The sequence below is a fragment of the Micrasema longulum genome, unplaced genomic scaffold, assembly GCF_059751315.1.
Source record: "Micrasema longulum isolate JH-2025_06_02 unplaced genomic scaffold, ASM5975131v1 h1tg000236l, whole genome shotgun sequence".
NCBI lineage: Eukaryota > Metazoa > Arthropoda > Insecta > Trichoptera > Brachycentridae > Micrasema > Micrasema longulum.
Window position 1 is genome coordinate 251,876 of NW_028277441.1, and position 20,868 is coordinate 272,743.

Consider the following 20,868-nt stretch of genomic DNA (forward strand, 5'->3'; position numbering starts at 1 on the left):
GAAGTTTAGCATATATATCGATTCGGTGTTCACATTGTGGAATTACAGTTAAAAATATAAGAATGATAAAAGATAACACTGCATATCCGTGTGTTGATTTTAGTGAAGTTAAAGAGCTGAAACCTTTATTGTTGTAAAGAGATTCATCTGACTGAATTATTTCACATACTAGGCAACGCCTGAAAACTATTTTTAAATTTTTAAACTTCTTCTTGGACCAGTTGGCTTCATTACAATATTTGAGTTTGTCCAAATGTTCGTAGACAAAAGACTGGATTTCACCCCCTCGGGAGTCATTAAGATTAACAAATTACAACAGGAATGGAGAATACCTTAAATAAGGGAATATGGATGTCTAGGCATTTACAGGGCTATTCTATTGTTGATGAAAATATTTTAAACATTTTTTGTAAACAAATTACAACAGGGATGGAGAATACCTTAAATAGGGGAAAATGTAAGTCTAGGCATTTACGGGGCTTATGACCTGTCATTGGCTGGTTTAAGTGGCCACTTTACACAATGTGTAACATTCACCATTTTGCCTATGTTTGAACATCCATATTTCTTCAATTCTTCCATTTGTTGATTTTAGTGAAGTCTCCATCCCTGTTGTAATTTGTTAATCTTAATGACTCCCGAGGAGGTGAAATCCATTTTTTGTTCTCCGAACATTTGGACAAACTCAAATATTGTAACGAAACTAGTGCATTAAAAAAACTCGTGTTGGTCTAAAAAAATGTGATTATTTTCTTTGATATTTAAAAAGATTTGAGTTACTCGTTAATTTTTATTAATGTATTTATGGATACAAAAATAATGCAAACATTCTTTTTAATAGTGAAACACAATTAATAATAAATCGTTAAATAAAACGTTTTACAAACTTTCCATTATTTGTTAATATTTTGTTTTATCTAATTTACTATTAAGTCATAGAATTAAGAATAGTCCAGAAACCGCATACGAGCATCAAACAGAAGGCGACTAAACTACTCATTTAATGAAAATTGGACCTCGGATTAAACAACTCTGTGGTGGACATTCGACCGATATTATCTTCAAAACATCGAATATGATTAAATATGACATAAAAATATCCGTTTTATGTAAAATAATATTTGTTTTATGTTTTAATTTCAAAGTTTATTAATTCATATACTTTTATTAAATGACCCTGTACTTCTCTACTCTGTTGTGTCAATCAATGTTTCCGCGTGCATAATAAAATTTTAGAAAAATTAACATATTGCTTTTTTTTTACCTAATTTTTGTGTTATGATTATTTTTTCTCCCGTCAAGCAACATTTCGCGGCGACATCACGAATGCGCGCAGCGAAAGTAGGCCATAGTGGGGGGATTATTAAACACAGTCCGACGTATTCAAATATGATTCTACGCTCCTTCTGGACTATTCTTAATTCTATGTATTAAGTATTCAACAAAGATATAATTTAACTGCAAAATTAATTGTAATTTATTTCATCTTACGCTTACAAATGTTAGTACTTTCTAAAATATTTAAGAAAACAGTTTTTTACGAACGCTGCGCTTAATGAATATGCAATTAGCATGCAAATTGAGACAATAAAATAGAGTAGAATATAATATATCACCAAGGTTTTTTTACATTCTAGGGGGGGGGGGGTTAATATGCTGATAAAATGTAATGAAACGATTACTACATGAATAAGAGTATGAATTTTACACTTACAAATTTTGTAGATCTATTTTCTTTGCGGGGCACAGGATAACAAGATAGCGGACACTCACTAAATAACTTAAAAAAATATTAAATCTAAAAACGCAACACTCGTTTTACATCGCGGTCGTAATTTACTTGCTTTTGAAGTAAAAATATCACTTATTTGAAATTAAATACATAAATAAGAGATTATGTATTTTGCGGATTACGGAAACTTTTACAGGAAAGTGTATTAACGTCCGCTAATTATAATTTTCATCATAAATTACTGTCGATTTAACAGCGAAATGATGTTGTTACTAAACGTCATTGAAATTAAAAAAGAAAATGTGAGGTTACTTATGGAAACATGGAATCGAATATTATCACCACAAAAAATCAGCACTAAAATATAAACATGGTTGAAGACTAACACTGGCACTATGCACTATTAAAGAGGAAGACATGTTATCCTACATGTATTTTGTTATTTTGAAACTAAACTGTTTATTGTATTTCATTTTTTACGAATAAAGTTATAATGCGGTTCAAAGATGGAATTTTTTAACACGTGTCAAGAAGATTTCACAATCCATTCGCAACCGTAATATAAAATATTAAGTCGTCACTCTATAAGAAAGAACTTGTACCTTACTGACGTGATCAAACATTGAGTACGAATCAAAATCGGAACAACTATAAATGAACAGCCAAAAAGAACCAAATGTTTTTTTCAAGCGTTTTAATTTACAACAATAATTTTTGTGGCAATCTTCCTAGGTTGACGATACTAAGGAGTATAATTTATCGTGCCTAAATGTTTGAATAGATATATTTGTCTAAATTATTATATTTCACATATAGAACGGTATTCTTTATACGCTGAGATACATTTTTTGCTAAAATATCTGAACCAATAATAAATTATTCATTTACCTCGTGTCTGGGTGGATGAACAATATTTTTTAATTCATATTTTTTGCACCACAACAGGCCATGAGGCCCAATTACAGTGGTGATTTACACAGTACATCCAGGCTTGAGAAAAATCACATTTAATTTTTGTGTTCTCATCGAGAATCGAACCCAGAAACAGTGTGAGTCAAGTGTCATAACCACTACACCACAGAGGCCACCATATAATTGTGTATGTGAAATAGAACCAGAATCCTAGACGAGCGTTTTTGACTCGATGCGATGGCTAGAATGTATAAAAATATTGTAACATTGTCGCATTTAAAATTTTGTTCCGTTGGAATGCATGAAACGCCTCAAGATTTTTTAATTTTTTTTTATAAAAAAAATATAATATTTGCGTTTTTATGGTTTACCCAAAAATTTAATTTTGAGGGCCATTTTCAACGAGTTGTAAAAATCTCTCTATTAGAAAATGGGAATCAAGTTAGGGTAGAGTAGGATTCGAACCACGGACCTTTGGTCCGTGAGTCCGAGACACTAGCCACAGGATCACAACCCGATTACCCGACCCGATTTGTGAATTACACGCCTTGCAAAGCAAGAAAACGAAATAAAAAAGACAAAGCATTATTTTCCTTTAAACACAACTCTCTATGGTTGGATATCTCGAATTCGACAAAATCTATCGATTTATTTACAAATTATTAAAACGAAATTTTTCTGCGGTCCAACAACAACGGTCCAACGGCTCCAACAAAATTTTATTCTGACTATGCAGGAGGTAGATTAGCTGCATGTTAGTTGTTCTGATGACATAGTTATCAAGCGTTGGCAATAAGGTCGAAAGGTCGCATGTCTCCTGAGAGCCTGACCCAGCTTACCTACTTTACAAGGCATCAGGTTCTCAACAATCTAGACGACCTCCGTGGACAGTTTGTCTGCAATTCATGTCAGAACCACGGCAAGCGAACTTGGCTTGGCAGGCTGCGTAGGATCTGGCAGCTGGAATAGAGGCCTGGAGGCTGTTTGTGGACATGGAACGATGATGATTCAATAAATGTTTCAATCCGACCTAACCGGGAATTGAACCCGGGACCTCAAGTATAAAAGGAAACCATATTAACCAGTTTACTCAAAGTTAACTAATTTGGTTCAATTTAAGAACACAACTGAATTATGCCTTTAGAAAAAGTATCTTTAATAATAATCAGTGACATAATTATGGAGACGATTTTTTTTTCTTTGACTTTTAGAAAGGGGCTCTATTAGAATTTCGAGGCCCCCATCAGGCCGGAGGCTCTGGGATCGTGCCCCACGTGCCCTTATGAAAAAAGATTGCCCTGACCTCGGGAGTCACATTGAACGAAATGTTTAGGAAACAAGATTTTGTAATTGGTTGATTTCCAAAATATTACTTTGAACCAAATGAGACAATTTCAACCTTTAAAGGACTTTCAATTCAATTCATCATTCAATTATACAATGTGAATAATGTTTTTTTAAATAATAATAGCGGATGTTAAAATAGTGTATCTGGAACTAGTGATGTTTTTTGCACTAAAACAAAGTGGACTTCAAATTTTTATTTCAACTTAAAAAAGCATTTTTACAACTTTGGTGTTTTACTCACGTATAAAATCACTAGAACTAGTCACATAATAATAAATTTATCAATTACTCTTCCGATATGAATATCATTTATAATTATTGGATTATTAAATAACACTCAACACATAGCTTATTGCGATCATTTCTGCATTTTTAACTTCAAAACGGCAAAAAGTCGACTCCCGAGATTCATCCTCTTAAGGTACAAATATTATTCTTCATATTGAATATATTAGGGCCTAAATGCATACAATACTTACCATTTCATACCCAAAAAATATTTGCCAATCATTATTTCTGAAATTACACCAAATCACGTAGTATAGATTCCTGTTTCACAAAAGGGGAGTATTTTTACTGAGTTTAAAGTTATTTTTATAAAATATTGTTGTTGAAACATCGCAATTTTAGCTGTCAAAATGTTGTTCGTAAAATTGTCAGGTATGTGGTTAATTCATAATTTCAAAAAAAGAATTGTAGTGAATTATCTCTTAAATGTACCCAATAGAGAACGTAATTGAAATCATTTATACTTAGGTTGATTTAGTCGCGCACTAAAAAATAAAGAAAAATTTAAGACTCTTAATCTTAAGTATCGGCCTCGTGCTGTAACGGTAGGGGTGTTTGACTAGAAGAGGTCTCGGGTTCGATTCCTGACATGATTGACATTAAATACATTTTTTTAAAGGTGTTGTTACTCTAGAATATTTCATAGTCTGGCATCTGAACCGTGAAACAAATCATATCACATTCATGAAACAAAAATGATCAAGATGTGCTGCGATCGGTTTGCCAATGCAGTGTTCTATGCACCATTAGATGCGGAAAGGGAATGATGAACCTTTAGGAATTTAAAACAACCAGGATCGACTCATACTTGCGAACTTGCGTGATGTTTTACCTAGAGTTTTTAAATTATTTATTCAAAACTAAATATTTTTAATAAATTACTGCTTATTGGTTCGTCCAATTCTTGAATACGCCTCCGTAATATGGCCCCCTTCATATGTTACTGATATAAATCGCATCGAATCAGTTCAGAATAAATTTATTTAAAAAATTGCGTACAAACTAGGAATCACAAGAGATATCTATAACTATACCGAAATAGACTATATCGACTTTTCCTAAATATATCCAGTCTCTCACAATGTCGATTTGATCCAGATTTAATTTGCATGTTTAAAATACTTAATAGTTTATTTGAAGTCCCAACTATTCTCCAACAAATATCTATTAATGTTCTTTCACTTAGACTCAGAAATAATGAAATTCTATTCCTCGGTCATCTTGAGACTAATTATGGTTTCCATGCGCCTCTACCAAGAATGATTAGATTTGTAAATGAAAATCAAAGTCTAAATTATTTTGATTGTAAATTGAATTTTTTTACAAATAAACTGAAGAAATATTCCCAATAAATTGACTGTATATTTGTAGAACTAACCTGCATTCCATTATGCCTGTCTAATGTATAAATTTGTCTTTGCTTATCTTTGTTGTATTGTTTCTATTATTTGTTACTGTATTATTATTGTTTTTCGTTGTTTGATTTGTTTAAATTAGACATTGTCTGTAAATTTGTTCAATATAATAAAATTATGCTTTATAAACCGTCTTATTTTTTAGAATTTCGAGTAAATTAAAATTATTATTCCATTTAGAATAACTCTATTTATTTTCTTACGATTTACGCATTTACAGTATGTAGCGAATATATATTCTTCATACAAATACATAGATTTACGTCTAACGTGTTCGGCACGTTTATCTAGGTTAAGTATAAACATTCTCATATTAACAATCATGCAATGCCGACAAAATAAAACAAACGTACTTACTTACTGAAATAATTTATATAACGTATACCTATAACAATATCAATAATCGCTAACCCTTTACACGATGATATGTCGTATTTTTATAAATATATTTTTTTAAACAAATACATGATGAAACATCTATCGTCAGGTTTCTGAAACAAGTCGGTAACTAACATTTTACTAGTTGAGAGATGATTTACTTTTAGGTTCAAAGCTCAACCCAAATCAACAATTCAAATAAAACTGCAAGTTGAATAATATAAAATATGTTTTTTTTTTCATTTATAAAATGAAGAAATCTCATTTATCGAAAAGTTGGGGATGAAATTGAATACTTGAGAGATTTAAAGTGTGCGTTAATTATTAGTACGTGTTTTTTTATATCTTTACTAGCGGACCCGTCAGACGTTGTCCTGTCCAAACGTTGCGCGTTAGCTCACCTGCTATTAGCATGGAAAAGATTTTTAAATTATAAGTAGGTACCCAGGTACTTGTTTATGATTAAATTCCAAAACTAAAAATTGTTAATATTGAATTTAAGTAGGTACTTGTTTATGGTTGAATTCCAAAACATAAAATAAATATTTTTTCATATATGGCATTCTTTTTGCAAACTCCGGTCTTCTCACCAACAGAGGGGTGTACTTATCTAGTAATACGGTTTTTAGAAATGTATTGATTTAATATTATCTTAGTGTTACCAAAAATCCAGTAAGAAGAAATAAATGGGTTGAAATTTTAACGATTTTAAGGAAAGAATCTGATTAAGATCCACAAAAAACTAATTCTGTTTCTAAACATTCAAAAACAAACTTTTTTAAAGACAAAATAACAACATCTTTCCATTTTTTTGTAAATGCATTCGAGGATATGCCATTCTTTTCGCAAACGTCAAACTCCGGTCTTCTCACTAACAGAGGGGTGTACTTATGTAGGAATACGACTTATAAAAATGTATGGAATTAGATATTATTTTAGTATCACCAAAAATCCAATAAAAAGAAATTAATGGGTTGAAATTATAGGGACTTTAAGGAAATAATCTGATTGAGATCCACAAAAAACAAATGCTGTTTGTAAACATTCAAAAACAAACTTTTTTATACACAAAAAACAACATCTTTCCAATTTTTTGTAAATGCATTCTCCTCCAATGCAACCCTGGTAGATCTATAAATAACATACTCATGCTCATTACTTCTCGTTTACATATTAGATTGAAGGTTTTAATATCTACGAACACGCACAGCCCAAATATCTATATTTCTCTGAAAACCGCACGTAAATCGGTTAAGCCGTTTAGGGGGAGTTCGGTGACATCACACGTACAGAGGAATTATATATATAATAATTTATTTTATTTTATTTGATTTACATACTTTCTATTTCGAATCATGTTTAGAGCTCTTTTTATATACCAAGTTTTTTCATACCCAGGTTTTTTAATTTACATTTTATTTACATGCATTTCATTTATCCTTAGAACCCTAATTGAATCGTGTGTTTCAGAAACAACACACAGGCCAACTTTTGGGATTTCAACTTAATGATGCAATCTTGTTTTTTTTAACCTAGACGCACGTTCTGAGCAGAAATAACAAACATCTGATCATTAGTGAATTTTTATTTCTGCTCAGAACGTGCGTCTAGGTTAAAAAAACAAGATGGCATTATTAAGTTTAAATCCCAAAAGTTGGCTTGTGTGCTGTTTTTGAAACACACGATTCAATTGCCCTTCAGTTTTATTCCTCTTTTCTGTCTCCTTCCAAACTCTATCCCACATTCCATGCATTCCTTTCCCTTGTCATATAATGTGAACATCCAAAATATGTTTATTAAAAAAATGTACTTGCTTAATCCGCCCATTAAAAAACAGCTGTAATTCGAAAATTATGTATATTAATTAATATGTGTACATTTGTTAAGTACAAAGTTTGAATAAATTTTTATTCAAAATTTGTACTTAACAAATGTAAATGTGCTAATTTTGGCAGTCCGTTTTTGGTTGGCTGGAAGATGTTACTTTTAACAATATTTTTTAGCAAAATGAATAAAAACACAAAAGTTGGGGTTCTCTATTATTTATAATTTCTTTGTTTGTACTCTTTTGTTATTTTTAAGTTAATTTTTTTTTCTATTCTTCACAATTAATATAAAAGTTCATCTTTGATAATAATTTTTATATTATAGATTTTTCGAAAGGTTAACAAATACATTATGTTTTAAGTTTAAATATTGAAATTGATTTTTAAACACAAAAAAAAACGTAAGTTTCTTGATGACTTCTTTATTCACATTTGCTCTAGATTTTTATTCAGAGTTCTAAAGCATATTCATTTTTGCTGTCCATTTGCTCCACATATTATCGTAGTCATTACTTGCATTATCTTATTTAAATATTATTGTCACAGATTGTCATTATCATCCAATTTCACCGCGCATAACTTTCTCTTGTCAAATTCTAAATTTAAAAAAAATTACACTGAACATTTAAAAAAACTAAATGTAAAAAAATGACGAAAATTTAAAATACTCATTTAATCATAATATTCACTTATACTCGTAACTCAAAACATCTTGTACCTAAATTTCGCTCAACGAAGTTCGGCAAAAAGTCTCTAGAAAATATGGGCCATTCGCAATTACATAAACTGCCGATGAACTACGAAAAGTCGAATAGGAAATCTAAATGTGTTGCAATTAATAAATATTACTATTTTTTTTTATGGTGATAGTTATTAATATAATTTATATAGACAGTGTATAATACTGTGCTTTATGTTTCTACTATTATGTTTTCCTACGATTTTGGATTCTATTATCTGATATTACGTATTGTGATAAAAATGTTTTCTTTTTATGTAACTTCCCAAATGAGTGTCGATAGCAAAAATCTATGATCCTTCCATATTAAAAATATTTATTTTAATGGGCTGATTAACAATATTTTGAGTTTGTCCAAACTTTTGTAGACAGAGATGAAGAAAATTTAAGAGAAGGTAATATGGAAGTCTAGGCATCTACAGCGCTTATGACCTGTCAATGGCTGGTTTAAGTGGCCACTTTACACACTGTCTAACATTCACCATTCTGCCAATATTTGTAACATCTATATTCCTTCAATTCTTTCATCTGTTGATGTTTGTTAAGTTGAAGTTGAAGTTAAAGAGCTGAAACCTTTATTTATGCGGGTGAGATTCATCTAATTGAATTATTTCACCTACATACTAGGCAACGCCTGAAAATGTTATTTTTGTATACATTGTCATAATATTTAACAAAGCAGTTAATAAAGTTATCTGCAGTCTCAATACGAAACTGAGATATGAAAGTATTGTTAAAGAAATGAGCGTTTACACAGCTTACAGACGATCCAGAGTCCAATAGACCCTGAAAACTTCAAGATTAGTAAATATTCATACACGGCCTTAAATCATCGTTTTTTGCAAAAATCACCGGCGCAATGCGAGCGGAAGTTAACACTTTGTATACCGGAGCTGTGTAAACACGTGATTATATTACCACGCGTTGTGTCCCGGTCCCGTGTTTTCACGTGGTTTGCGAGCTGTCTAAAAAGGTGCATTTTATTGACATCTAGTGACTTTTATTAGTACTTTTTCGCTGCTGGTAAACCACGTGAAAACACGGGACCAAGACACAAGGCGTGGTTATTATAATCACGTGTTTACAAGGCCTCGGGATACAAAGCCTAATACAAAAAGTGAGACCCTGTATATGTGCGAACATTGCAATGCGCAATGTGGCTCTCCATAAAGGCCAATGTTGGCAAAACTATCATACAAAAATGACTTGTAAAATTGTTTCAAATAAATATGAGAAGTCTCAATTGATTTAACCTAGTATTTTCATAATTATTACACTTTTAAGAAACCCTTCACAAAGCATGAAATTTCACAAAAATGGGCCGGGCACAGGGTAAATTCTATGTGTATTTGGCCGGTACTCAAAGTTTTAAGGAAAGTCTAGTGCTTTCTTTTTTCCATAATTAAAACAAATTACGGATTTTATTTCATTACCACTCCGGCTATCATGTCCCTTATATGTACATTTCAAACATGGCATGCTGTCTACTTCGGTGTTTGCTTACTATAGTTATTGGCAGCGTTATAAAACTATATTTATGTGATAACAGATTTTAACAAAAAAGAAAACATGGAGCTTCAAAATTCTGCAGTTAGCAAAGGGTTCTTATTTCGAGGACGAACAGAAAACAGAGTACGTACTAACTAGTGGATACCGACTCCTTGTATTATAGAGTGGGAGCTAGTCATCTTTATTAGCAGCAAATTATTCAGTCATAGTAACAAGTGGACGAAGCAAACATGGGTAAGTTCTGTTTTCTATATATCATACTTACTACTCGATCGACCAGCTGCAGAGATGATTTATTATTATTTTTTTTGTATAAAATACAAGTTACTCTCCTCATAATTGCTTGATTGCACAAGTACTTCCTAAAAATAATGATTATTATTGTTTATTTGGCGCGTTTTTATTACAAAAAACTTGGATTTTTTTATTAAATTAAACAAACAAAATATAATACTACCTGATTTTAAAAAAAAAGAGAAATAATTGCTAAACATATTTTTATGCTTTGAAGTCTTGATTTTCAATGAGGAAGCCCTTTAATAGTCTCTTTCTTTACTCCAGTCTGGTAGATCCCGAGAGAAATGGTCCACTAAAAGGCATTACGTCTTTGTGAATATATTTTTTCAACACGTATCGCCTTTTTGGGTGTTCTCGTGTAGATTGAATTCATTCTGACGTTTCATTTCTGCAACAGTAGCCGTCTTGACGGTAAAATAAGCAGATAGTTAGGTTAGGAGAATGGAAAGCTGTTGATGAAGAAATATTTTAACGCGTGTATTTTACAGTATTTTATAATCTAATTTTCATTTCGAAATCATCCTGCATATTTATTTATTTATCAACGACCGTAGTAAATTTTTGCATTATTCTTTTAATTTTACATAAACGGCATAAATTAACATAAATATGAAGAAAAAAATACATATTTACATTTTATTTATTTATTTATTATCATTATATTACGTACACAAAATTATAATTTATGCAAAGTTGCTTTGACTGTCTAACTAAGGTTATTTACCCCGTTCTAAGACAGTCAAACAAATATAAAAAACAGTAATCAATATATAGAAACAGTTTTAAAAATACAGGACAAAGTGAAAAACAAAGTAAAAAATGGAGTAAAAACATAGTAAAAATGTAGTAAAAAAAACGTAGCAAAAATATAATAATAACAAAGTCATAAATGCAGTAAAAAAAACATTTTAATATACAAATATGTCTATTAAAATATTTTGAAACTTAGTAAAATGCGAAATAAAAACAGAATACATAGTAAGAAATATATTTAAAGTCATAATAAAAAAAATAATGTATGTGTTTAGCAAATACTTAATAAAAATACATAAATACTTAATAAAAATGATAAAATTGCATCTCTACAACAATAGTTACAAATAAATAGAGAAAAGTAACCAAAAATATTTACAAAATATCTACATAAATATGAAAAAGCAAAAAAATACAAAAAATTTGATATAGAGAAAAGTTTAAGAATTATATTGATAGAGAAAAAAAGGAAGTGAGACTCGTTTTATAACTATCAAGTCCAGAACTAAATATATCAGCCTTATCCTCATACTGATTACCATATCTGTGGAGCTTAGGGATAGGCGATTGCATGTGATAGTTGGTCCTAGAACTTGCAGAACAAAAAGGAGATCTGTGGCGGGTATGTCAACCAGGGACACGGAAACACCAATTCCGGCAAATCTGGACATTCAATGAATGAATTGATCACTTTATAAAGTAATATTAGATCAGTTAGAATTCTTCGACTGGAAAGTTTTAAAAGAATTGCTAAATATAACAATTGATTATAATTAAATAAAGCAGCTGGAATATGTGGTGAAAAATTAATATATTTTAGAAATTTCTTCTGGACACGCTCAAGTGAATCGAAATGTACACTATAAAATTTTATAACATCGTTAAAAAAAAAAAAACAATATAAGATACATATTACGTTTATAAATCTTACACACATACATATTATGATGTGCACATAAGCACATTATGTATGTTATATAAGTTAGTGTAAATAATTAGGATTTCAAATGTTTATAAACCAGGGGCGAACCATGTATAGAAGCGATTATGCACAGCTTACCATTATATTTAACTAACCAAAATGATGTTTTATCGTAACTTTATTTAAAGAAAAACAAATAAATAATTAACATTTATTTTAAATATTTTCCACCGTTTGTATTTTTATCCTAATATAAAAATAAATTTTATTAAAGCGCGCCAGCGCCTGCGGTGAGCCAAGAAACCAGTCGATTATTCCAGCTTATTTTTTCATACGAATAAGTATACTATATTTTGAATGTATTAACCCCAGTGCGGGTTTTTTCTCCTAGATTAAACTTGCAGATTACACAAATTATTTGAAGATTCTTGATTTGGAAAACAGTATTTCAAACATTGTTTCTTAAGGACTATTTTTCTTTGAGATGGTACTTGTGACATAAGACCATAATTACTTTCAAGCGTCATATTGCAGGACATATAGCGCTCCACGCGGCCGTTTTTAGCACTATTAATTACTAAAACAGTGCGACCAGTTGACATTTCAATTGAATACCTAATATCGACTGAATTCATAGTGGTATTTTTTATTTATTTTTGAATGAATTATGTAATGGATAATATATCTATATAATATAATATATCACGAAATTACATCGTTTAAGTTGATTTCATGGGTGAGAGTTGTTGTATCACACAGAACCACAGAAAAATATCAATTTATAGTATATATTACTTACATTATATTATGTACCTCATATGTAGGTACAAATATATGATATTTTTTTATAGCTTACCTGTAAATAAAATCACCATTCGCCACTGTTATAAACAGAATAATTGTTGGTTCATTGGTTTTTGTTGTAATGTCAGTAGTACCTAATATTGTTCGCATATAATTATACTACCTGTTAGTTCTTGTTTTATTTGTTTATAAGCGAGAGACCTAATGCTGTTGAAACTCAATTCACAGATAACTTTTTAAATCAATTTAAAAAACCATGTCGATGGTAAGTCAATAGACAATAGAAGATTCTTACACAGTAATCTCGCAAAAAATACCCTTACAAATCTCACCCAGCGCTTTAGCTGAGACAAATACAAAAACGTACTTATTTGAACTGATAAATTGACAATTCTTTTTATTGCTGAATTGATGTATTTGGTAATTCTTCTTAGTAAGACGTTGTTGTTTTTGGACATGGCTATTTGACATGAGGTTTACGTCGTATTCGACCACAACAGGTACGGAGAATACCTTAAGAAGGGAATATGGAAGTCTAGACATTTACAGGGCTTATGACCTGTAATTGGCTGGTTTAAGTAGCCACTTTACACTCTGTGTAACGTTTACCATTTTGCCAATGTTCGAACATCTATATTTCTTAAATTCTTTCATTTGTTGATTTTTGTGAAGTTAAGGAGCCGAAACCTATATTTTTGTGAATAAATTCATCTGACTAATTATTTCACATACTAGGCAACGCCTAACAACAATTTTCCAATTTTTAAACTTTTTCTTGGACCAGTTGGTTTTATTACAATATTTGAGTTTGTCCAAATGTTTGTGGACAAAAGACTGGATTAACAAATTACAACAGGGATGGAGAATACCTTAAAGAATGGAAAATGAAAGTCTAGGCATTTGCAGGGCTTATGACCTGGCATTGGCTGGTTTAAGTGGCCACTTGACACTCTGTGTAACACTTTACACTCTATGTAACTCTGTGTAGCCGACATCCATCTTCCCTTTTTTAAGGTATTCTCCATCCCTGTTGTAATTTGTTTATTTTAATGACTCCCGAGGGGGTTAAATCCAGTATTTTGTCTACAAACATTTTGACAAACTCAAATAGTGTATATAATAATACATTTACGCAAAGCATTTTTTTCAAAAACAATTCAAAAACAGTATTTGCATTCTTAAGATTTAAGAAAATATTTTAATTTTAGAACCTTTGTTATTTGGTCGTTACGTAATAAAACGGAAACGGAAAACAAGCTGTGTTACAATGGGGCTTGAACCTTGGATATCATGCTCCAGAGTCCGCGACACTACCCACGGGACCACAACTAGTCAAAAATTAGCTAATACCAGACCCGCATTCATTTATGATGATTTTTTTCGTGTTTCTGATGATGCATAAAACACTGCACGGATTTTCAAATTGCAGAGTACGACTTTACCACTCGTTTTTCATTTTAAAATCATTGACCTATAATAAATAAATACGTTATTCCATTACTAATGCATCTCAGATTTAGTCAACTTTGTGTTGCCCTTAAAAATTAATATAAATCGCGATATATGTGCAAATATTTGTGTAAGAAAAAGACGCAAAGAAGGCAGCTACTTACGAATCGAAATGCTGTATATTATGCGATTGTGACGTGTCCATTTAAATATGCATGATTAGATTTAATAATCAGAATTATTAAACTATCGATCACAAAGTATCTGCTATTACGCCATCTAACCGCAAATCATTGAAGTTTTGTGGTTTGATATAACATTAATTATTATAAAATAGCAATGTTTACTTATGTTACATAACCTGGCGTGTGTATTAAGTTTATTTATTTATTTTATTTATACTAATCATTTTATATCCTAATTGCTCCGATAGGTCCATATCCATATTTTTATATATATTTTTTTATTCCATTATTCCCCGCGCTTCTGCGGCAAGCCATTGAAGATACTAGTCCTATGAACAGGCGAATTTGCTGTACGCACACGATAGGAATTTAGGGTCATATTTTGAATAGTTTTTTACCCCAAGACCTCGTTTTGGTTTGCGTATAAACTATAAACACGCTTCGTTGTATCTTTCGAGATTTGAAAAAGAGTAACTTTTAAAAAGGTTTTTCTCATACTTAGTACGTTGAACCTTATTAATACTTCTTCCATGGGTGTACGGATAAGCACTTTTAAGATGACTTACAAATTGGCTCTATTCGCAATATTCATTAGATAGAGCGCCATCTTGCTTGCTGCTCCCCTTGCTATGCCGTATTCAATTTGTGAATGGCACAATACAAAGTATAACATTTTGGCTCTATTGCTAGGTTAATAATGCCTCTTATTCTTGTAAATTCTGTATATTATCGTCATCATTCTTCCACTCCTTGACTACGCGGATGTATGCTATCCAGATGCTAACTCTTAATTGCTTGATAAGTTAGAACGATTGCAGAATACTTGTATTCGTTATATTTTTAATCTTCGCAAATTTGACCACATAACCGAGTATCGCACGCAACTACACTGGCTTAGTATCAGGCATAGAAGAAACATTCACATTCTATCACTTCTTCACAATATTTTAAATAATCCCACTTCACCTGTTTATCTGAGAGAGCTCATCCAACCTCTTTCACAAAACGGACTATCTCTTCGTTCTAGTAACGAGAGAACCCTTTTAATACTCTGTCATCGCTCTAATTTTTTTGCCTCCTCTTTCACAGTAGTAGCCGCTCGATTATGGAATAATCTACCCACTAATGTTAGAGACACTCCTTCTTTATTTACATTTAAGTCAAGATTGAAATGTCACTATCTAAATATTTAAATTGTTCCTTTATCCTTCTTCTTTCCTTCCCATCCCCTCTCCTCTCTTCATAGTATAGTGTTATGTTAATATATATATTTATTTTTGTTAATCTTTGCTTTTAATTTTTGTATAAAATTGTAAGATTCAATATGTCCATGTATTTATAATTTTCTCAAACTGAACCATTTGGGTAGGTAGGAAGAAATTGCCTTAAGGCAATATACCCGCCCTTATATGTATATTTATTGTATATAAAGTGTCAAATAAATAAATATATAAATCATTCCCTTTCCGCACTTAATGGTGCATAAGGACGCTCAATTGGCGCACCAATCGCAATGAATCTTGATTGTTTTGTTACATAAAGGTATCAGTTCGGCGCTTTAAGTGCCTGTCCAGGGACTATGAAATATTATATAATGTAAAAACACCTTCGTAAATAAAGATTTCATGTCGACCGCGTCAGAAATCGAATCCGAGACCTCTTGCATAGTGGTTAAACGCGCTGACCATTAAACCCCTAGGCATACCCTGTTAAAACCAGTTTTTCTTATTTATTTAAAAATAGTTATATTGAAGTAAGCTTCAAATTTTTATCTGCCTATGTTTTGAACATCCACATTTCTTAAATCCTTTTATCTGTTAATTTTTGTAAAGTAAAAGAGCTGAAACTTAATTAAAGTATAACGGCGAATTTTTATTTTTCTATCCGCACATAGTGGTGCATAGGGCAACGTGTTTGCACTCCAATGCAGCGTAGCTAGATCATTTTCGTTACATGAAAGGTAAGATCATTAGCCGTAAGCTTTAAGAGCCAGTCCAGGGACATTGAAATATTGCAGTGTAAAACCGCCTTTAAAATCAATATTTCACAGCCACCATCTCGAAAATTGAACCTAAGACCTCAATCATGATAGGCGCACGCGCTAACCACTACAAGAACTCGTTGCGATAAGTCCGCCACTAGGCTAGGACTAGGACTTATCGCAACTCGATTTTCTAATTAAGGATTTTTATCTGGGGGCAGCTATCGAGTTAAAAACACTCGTCCAGGGTTCTATTTTACACACTGAATTTTATTCCTAATCTCCCCGGATATTATTTAAAAATGCTCCCAAAATAAATTGTTTTTCTTTTTATTATTGTAAAACCAAATCAATTTACTTTAAGTTCCAGGAAATCCGTTCGCCCACCTGTTCCCGCTGCTAGCCACGGGTCTCGTGAGTCTCAACGGGGGAGGGGCGCAGGGCCCCCTTAGGGGGGACCAGAGCCCAGAAGGGCCCGATCCGGATAGAGACCTGGGAGGCGCGCCCCCCTTGAGAACCCTTTACCACTGGAAGCTAATGGACTTTGAATACTCCAGCGATGGGGCGCGGAGAGCGGCGATAGACTCTAAGTAAGAAAAATATTTTAAAAATCATGTGCAGCATGATCGCGCTGCTTACCAGATGAAAGGCAGATGGTCGAATAAGATGCTGGTTCGCGGATTTTCTTTTAATCAAATTGCGTTATTAATAATGATACTGAACTCCAATACAAATGAATACTAGTAGGTACTCACCTTATACTGGTGTTTTTTAAACGTTATTGTTTGAGGTTCACTCGCGACAGGCTCTATGGAATGTTTGTGGTAAACTATTGAAGAACTTGAATAATATAGAAGTGGTGCAAGGATCCAAAATGATTTATTGCGAACACTTAGGTATTTTAAAAGGGATCGCGCGAAGACATGCGCACTCATGTAGACAGTTCGTAATTTATTGCCGGAGAAAAATGGATGGGTTCCCACTGTGAGAAATATAACATTTTTATTCGAATTCAATAACTAATTTTAAATTTAATAAATCAACCTACATATTCAACGTGACGCAACGACCCCACAACAGACCAAGGGGCCACACTGCTGTACTAAATTACAGCACAGAACACCTAGGCTTGAGAAAAATCACATTCAGCCATTGTAATCTTGCCGTAAAAACCCTCCGTGCGTGAGGCAAGCATCTTATACCATACAGCACGGGTATGAGGCCCGCTCACTCCCTTGGCAATATATCCCTACTTCTGATATGAAGGATTATTTTGTCATAATTTCGTTTCGTAAGTTCGTTAGTTCGTTCGTTCGTCATATATCAATGCGCAATCAAAATTGTATTTTGCTCTCCTTTTCTCTTATTCGATACGAATGAATTTACGAAACGAATTAGTTACAGAATAAAGCCACAGAATCTGATCTATTGATTACATTTTATCATCATCTAAATCGATACCATTTCGTTTTTTTTTTTAATCAAACAATGCTAGAACCTTTTTGTTATTTATTTTATGTACTTAATTTTAAAAATCTATCTGGGCCCCGATTACAATGGGAAGTTAAAATTAATCTTTAATTTTATCTACAAAATAAAATTAAGTATTCTGTATGAAAAGCAGAACATGTAATTTAAAAAAATTCTAAACGTGTTCAACTATAGGTTACTGACAAAGATACCTTAAATGTTCATGCAATTATACTCATTTTCGTACAGAAATATCGGTTTTTCATTTCAGACAGTCGAAGATAACTCTTTTAACTTCCCATTGTAATTGGGGCCCTGGGCCTCAATTATGACTGGAAGATAAGGTCGTCATATCTTCACCTTGACGGTATAGTTGAAGATAAATTCCCTCTAGCGATTATAAAGATATACAACCGACCCCCCACCTTCAAATTTTGGGTAGGTACATCGATATGAATCAAGGGGAAGCGTGCGTCACGGTACACATATCTACGCTCTAAAATGACATAGCTTCAGTATGACGCCATAGTTGAAGATAAAAGTCTCCCGACCAACTACAAAGGTATAGTATCGATACCCACCATCAAGTTTTGATTAAAGTACATCATTTTATACCGAGGAGTCTAGGACCTCTCGATACGTTTATCTACGACTTAGAGTATATACATCTTTACTCTAAGATCTACGCATTAAAAGTGTCAAAAATTTTGTTCCACCGAGCAATTTTTCTTGAATTGAAGAAACGTGGATGTTTAAACAAAGGCAAATGGTGAATGTTACTCAGTGTGTAAAATGGCCACTCAAACCAGCCAACAAAATTTCATAAGCTCTCAAAATGGCTAAACCTTCGTATTTTACTTAAAATGTTGTCCGACTCTGTTAAAAAGTAAAGAAAACACATCTTTCAACTTCCGGGAAAGTGTTTTCGACTTGATGGCTACCCCTCGGGTAAAATTTCTGAAAAAGTTACTCGAATCTCAAAAGAAAACAGTGGCGATAAAGAGAGCTAGGAATGCCGGAAAAAATTTATATCTCCCGATTGTTCAAATATCTGTTGAGAGTTGTTTTATAATATTGAAATGATACATTTTATTTATTATTTTAGGGAGTTTATACCGGAGAACACTCTTCCCTTGGGTATGGAGGTATGGAAGGACAGGGTGTTCGTTACCTTCCCGCGCTGGAAGGCGGGAGTCCCCTGCACCTTGGCCACGGCCCCCCGAGCCCCCCTGACCTCGGTGGCGGAGCCTCGGCTGACCCCCTTCCCGGACTGGTCGTGGCACGCTCAGCAAGGTAGAAATCAGTATTAGTAGTTCATAACTAGTAAAAGACATAAGAGTCGGGAAAATAATGTATAATTTGAAAGGAAAGCATAAAAGACAGTTGCCCCGAAAAAGATTCCGTTTGGGTGCCAAAATACAAAAAAGTGACATATAAAACTGCAAGGAAATATTCCTAACATCATCACCAGATATAAAAATACATGTTCTAAAATTACATAATATAGTACATATATATAGTATGAATATTTAATAATTAGAATAAAACTTCATTGTTACAATTTTTAAAAAAATATATATATGTCAAATTAAAAATAACTATAAATAACGTATATTGTTATAAGAATACAAATGTATTTTTGTAATAGCTTTTAACGAAAAGTTACGTTGTGAATACCTCTTCAATTAATAATATAAAAAACGTAAATTATAAAGTTAATTTGGTAATGTATCCAAAATAAAACAAGTTTATTGGATTATAATTCTACTTTATTTTTTATAAAATATACAAAGGGTATATTGTGACGCATTTTGTCTTGTTAGGACATTTTCAAACAAACTAACTAAAATATTTACAAAGTGTCCTTATATACTAAAAATAATTGCTATTTATGTTTGTGGATTTCTATACAAGCCAAAATAAGCTGAGTAATTAAAATTCAATTAGGGTATACTGAGTATATCAGAGGAATATTTTTGTTATATTGGGGAAATATATATTCTGCTTTTCTCTTTATTGCATATTATTCATTTTTTTATTCTCACGTATATTTGAAATTATATATCTTCAAATTTAGTAAAAAATATAATAGTGTAAGCCACTTTCTAAGCACAAGAGCTAGTCTCATTTTTGGAAAGTCACAAAATGAACCCAATCTATAAAAGTAGATTTAAATAGAAAAAAATGTATTATTTTATGTGTCTATATTAATGAATAATAAAAATTCATATAATTTATCCATAATCAATAAACTAAATAATATTTCTTCCGGAACAAATATACAATATTTCCTAATTCAATATATTTGTCTTATAAGACACACTAGAATATTTTATTTTTAAAGAGTTCGACCAAGCACACAGAAGCGAGGGTTTTTTAAAGATATTATTGGACTGTAACTTTGTAAAATTATAAATAAGATACCGCATATGAAACATAAAAATCATGAATATGGTAGACTGTTTAATGTGTTCGTCAGCAGTGACGATTGTTTTAAAAAAATATAATTATAAATATTTTTTTTAGACATGATGAATCATTATTAAGTTATAACTATGTTACAGAAACCACAATACACTTAATAAATACGGAAATTCATCGCTCAAAATACTCATCATTATCAATCCTCTTTCCACGCCCAGTTGAGCATAGGGCACTGCATTTTTAAACCAAATGTAGTGTGCTTCGAGCATTTGTTACATGAAGGTGGGGTGATCAGTATCACGCTTCAGGTGCCAGTCCACGTACAATGAAATATTGCATTTTAATCAACCCTTAAAATTAATATTTCATGTTCCTGCCGCCAGGAGTTGAACCCAGGACCTCAAGAATGGTAAGCGAATCTGTTAACCACTGCACGA

General features: G+C 32.0%; 1 protein-coding gene across 1 annotated transcript in view; it reads left to right on the forward strand.

Annotated features, from left to right (window-relative positions):
* LOC148283457 (dopaminechrome tautomerase-like) overlaps window positions 1-20,868 on the forward strand; it is a 29,055-nt gene that overhangs the window by 4,651 nt on the left and 3,536 nt on the right. Inside the window, exons 2-3 of the mRNA XM_088243801.1 lie at window positions 16,902-17,127; window positions 19,113-19,300. Coding sequence (XP_088099927.1) covers window positions 16,902-17,127; window positions 19,113-19,300 — 414 coding nt within the window. The remainder of the gene's footprint in view (window positions 1-16,901; window positions 17,128-19,112; window positions 19,301-20,868) is intronic.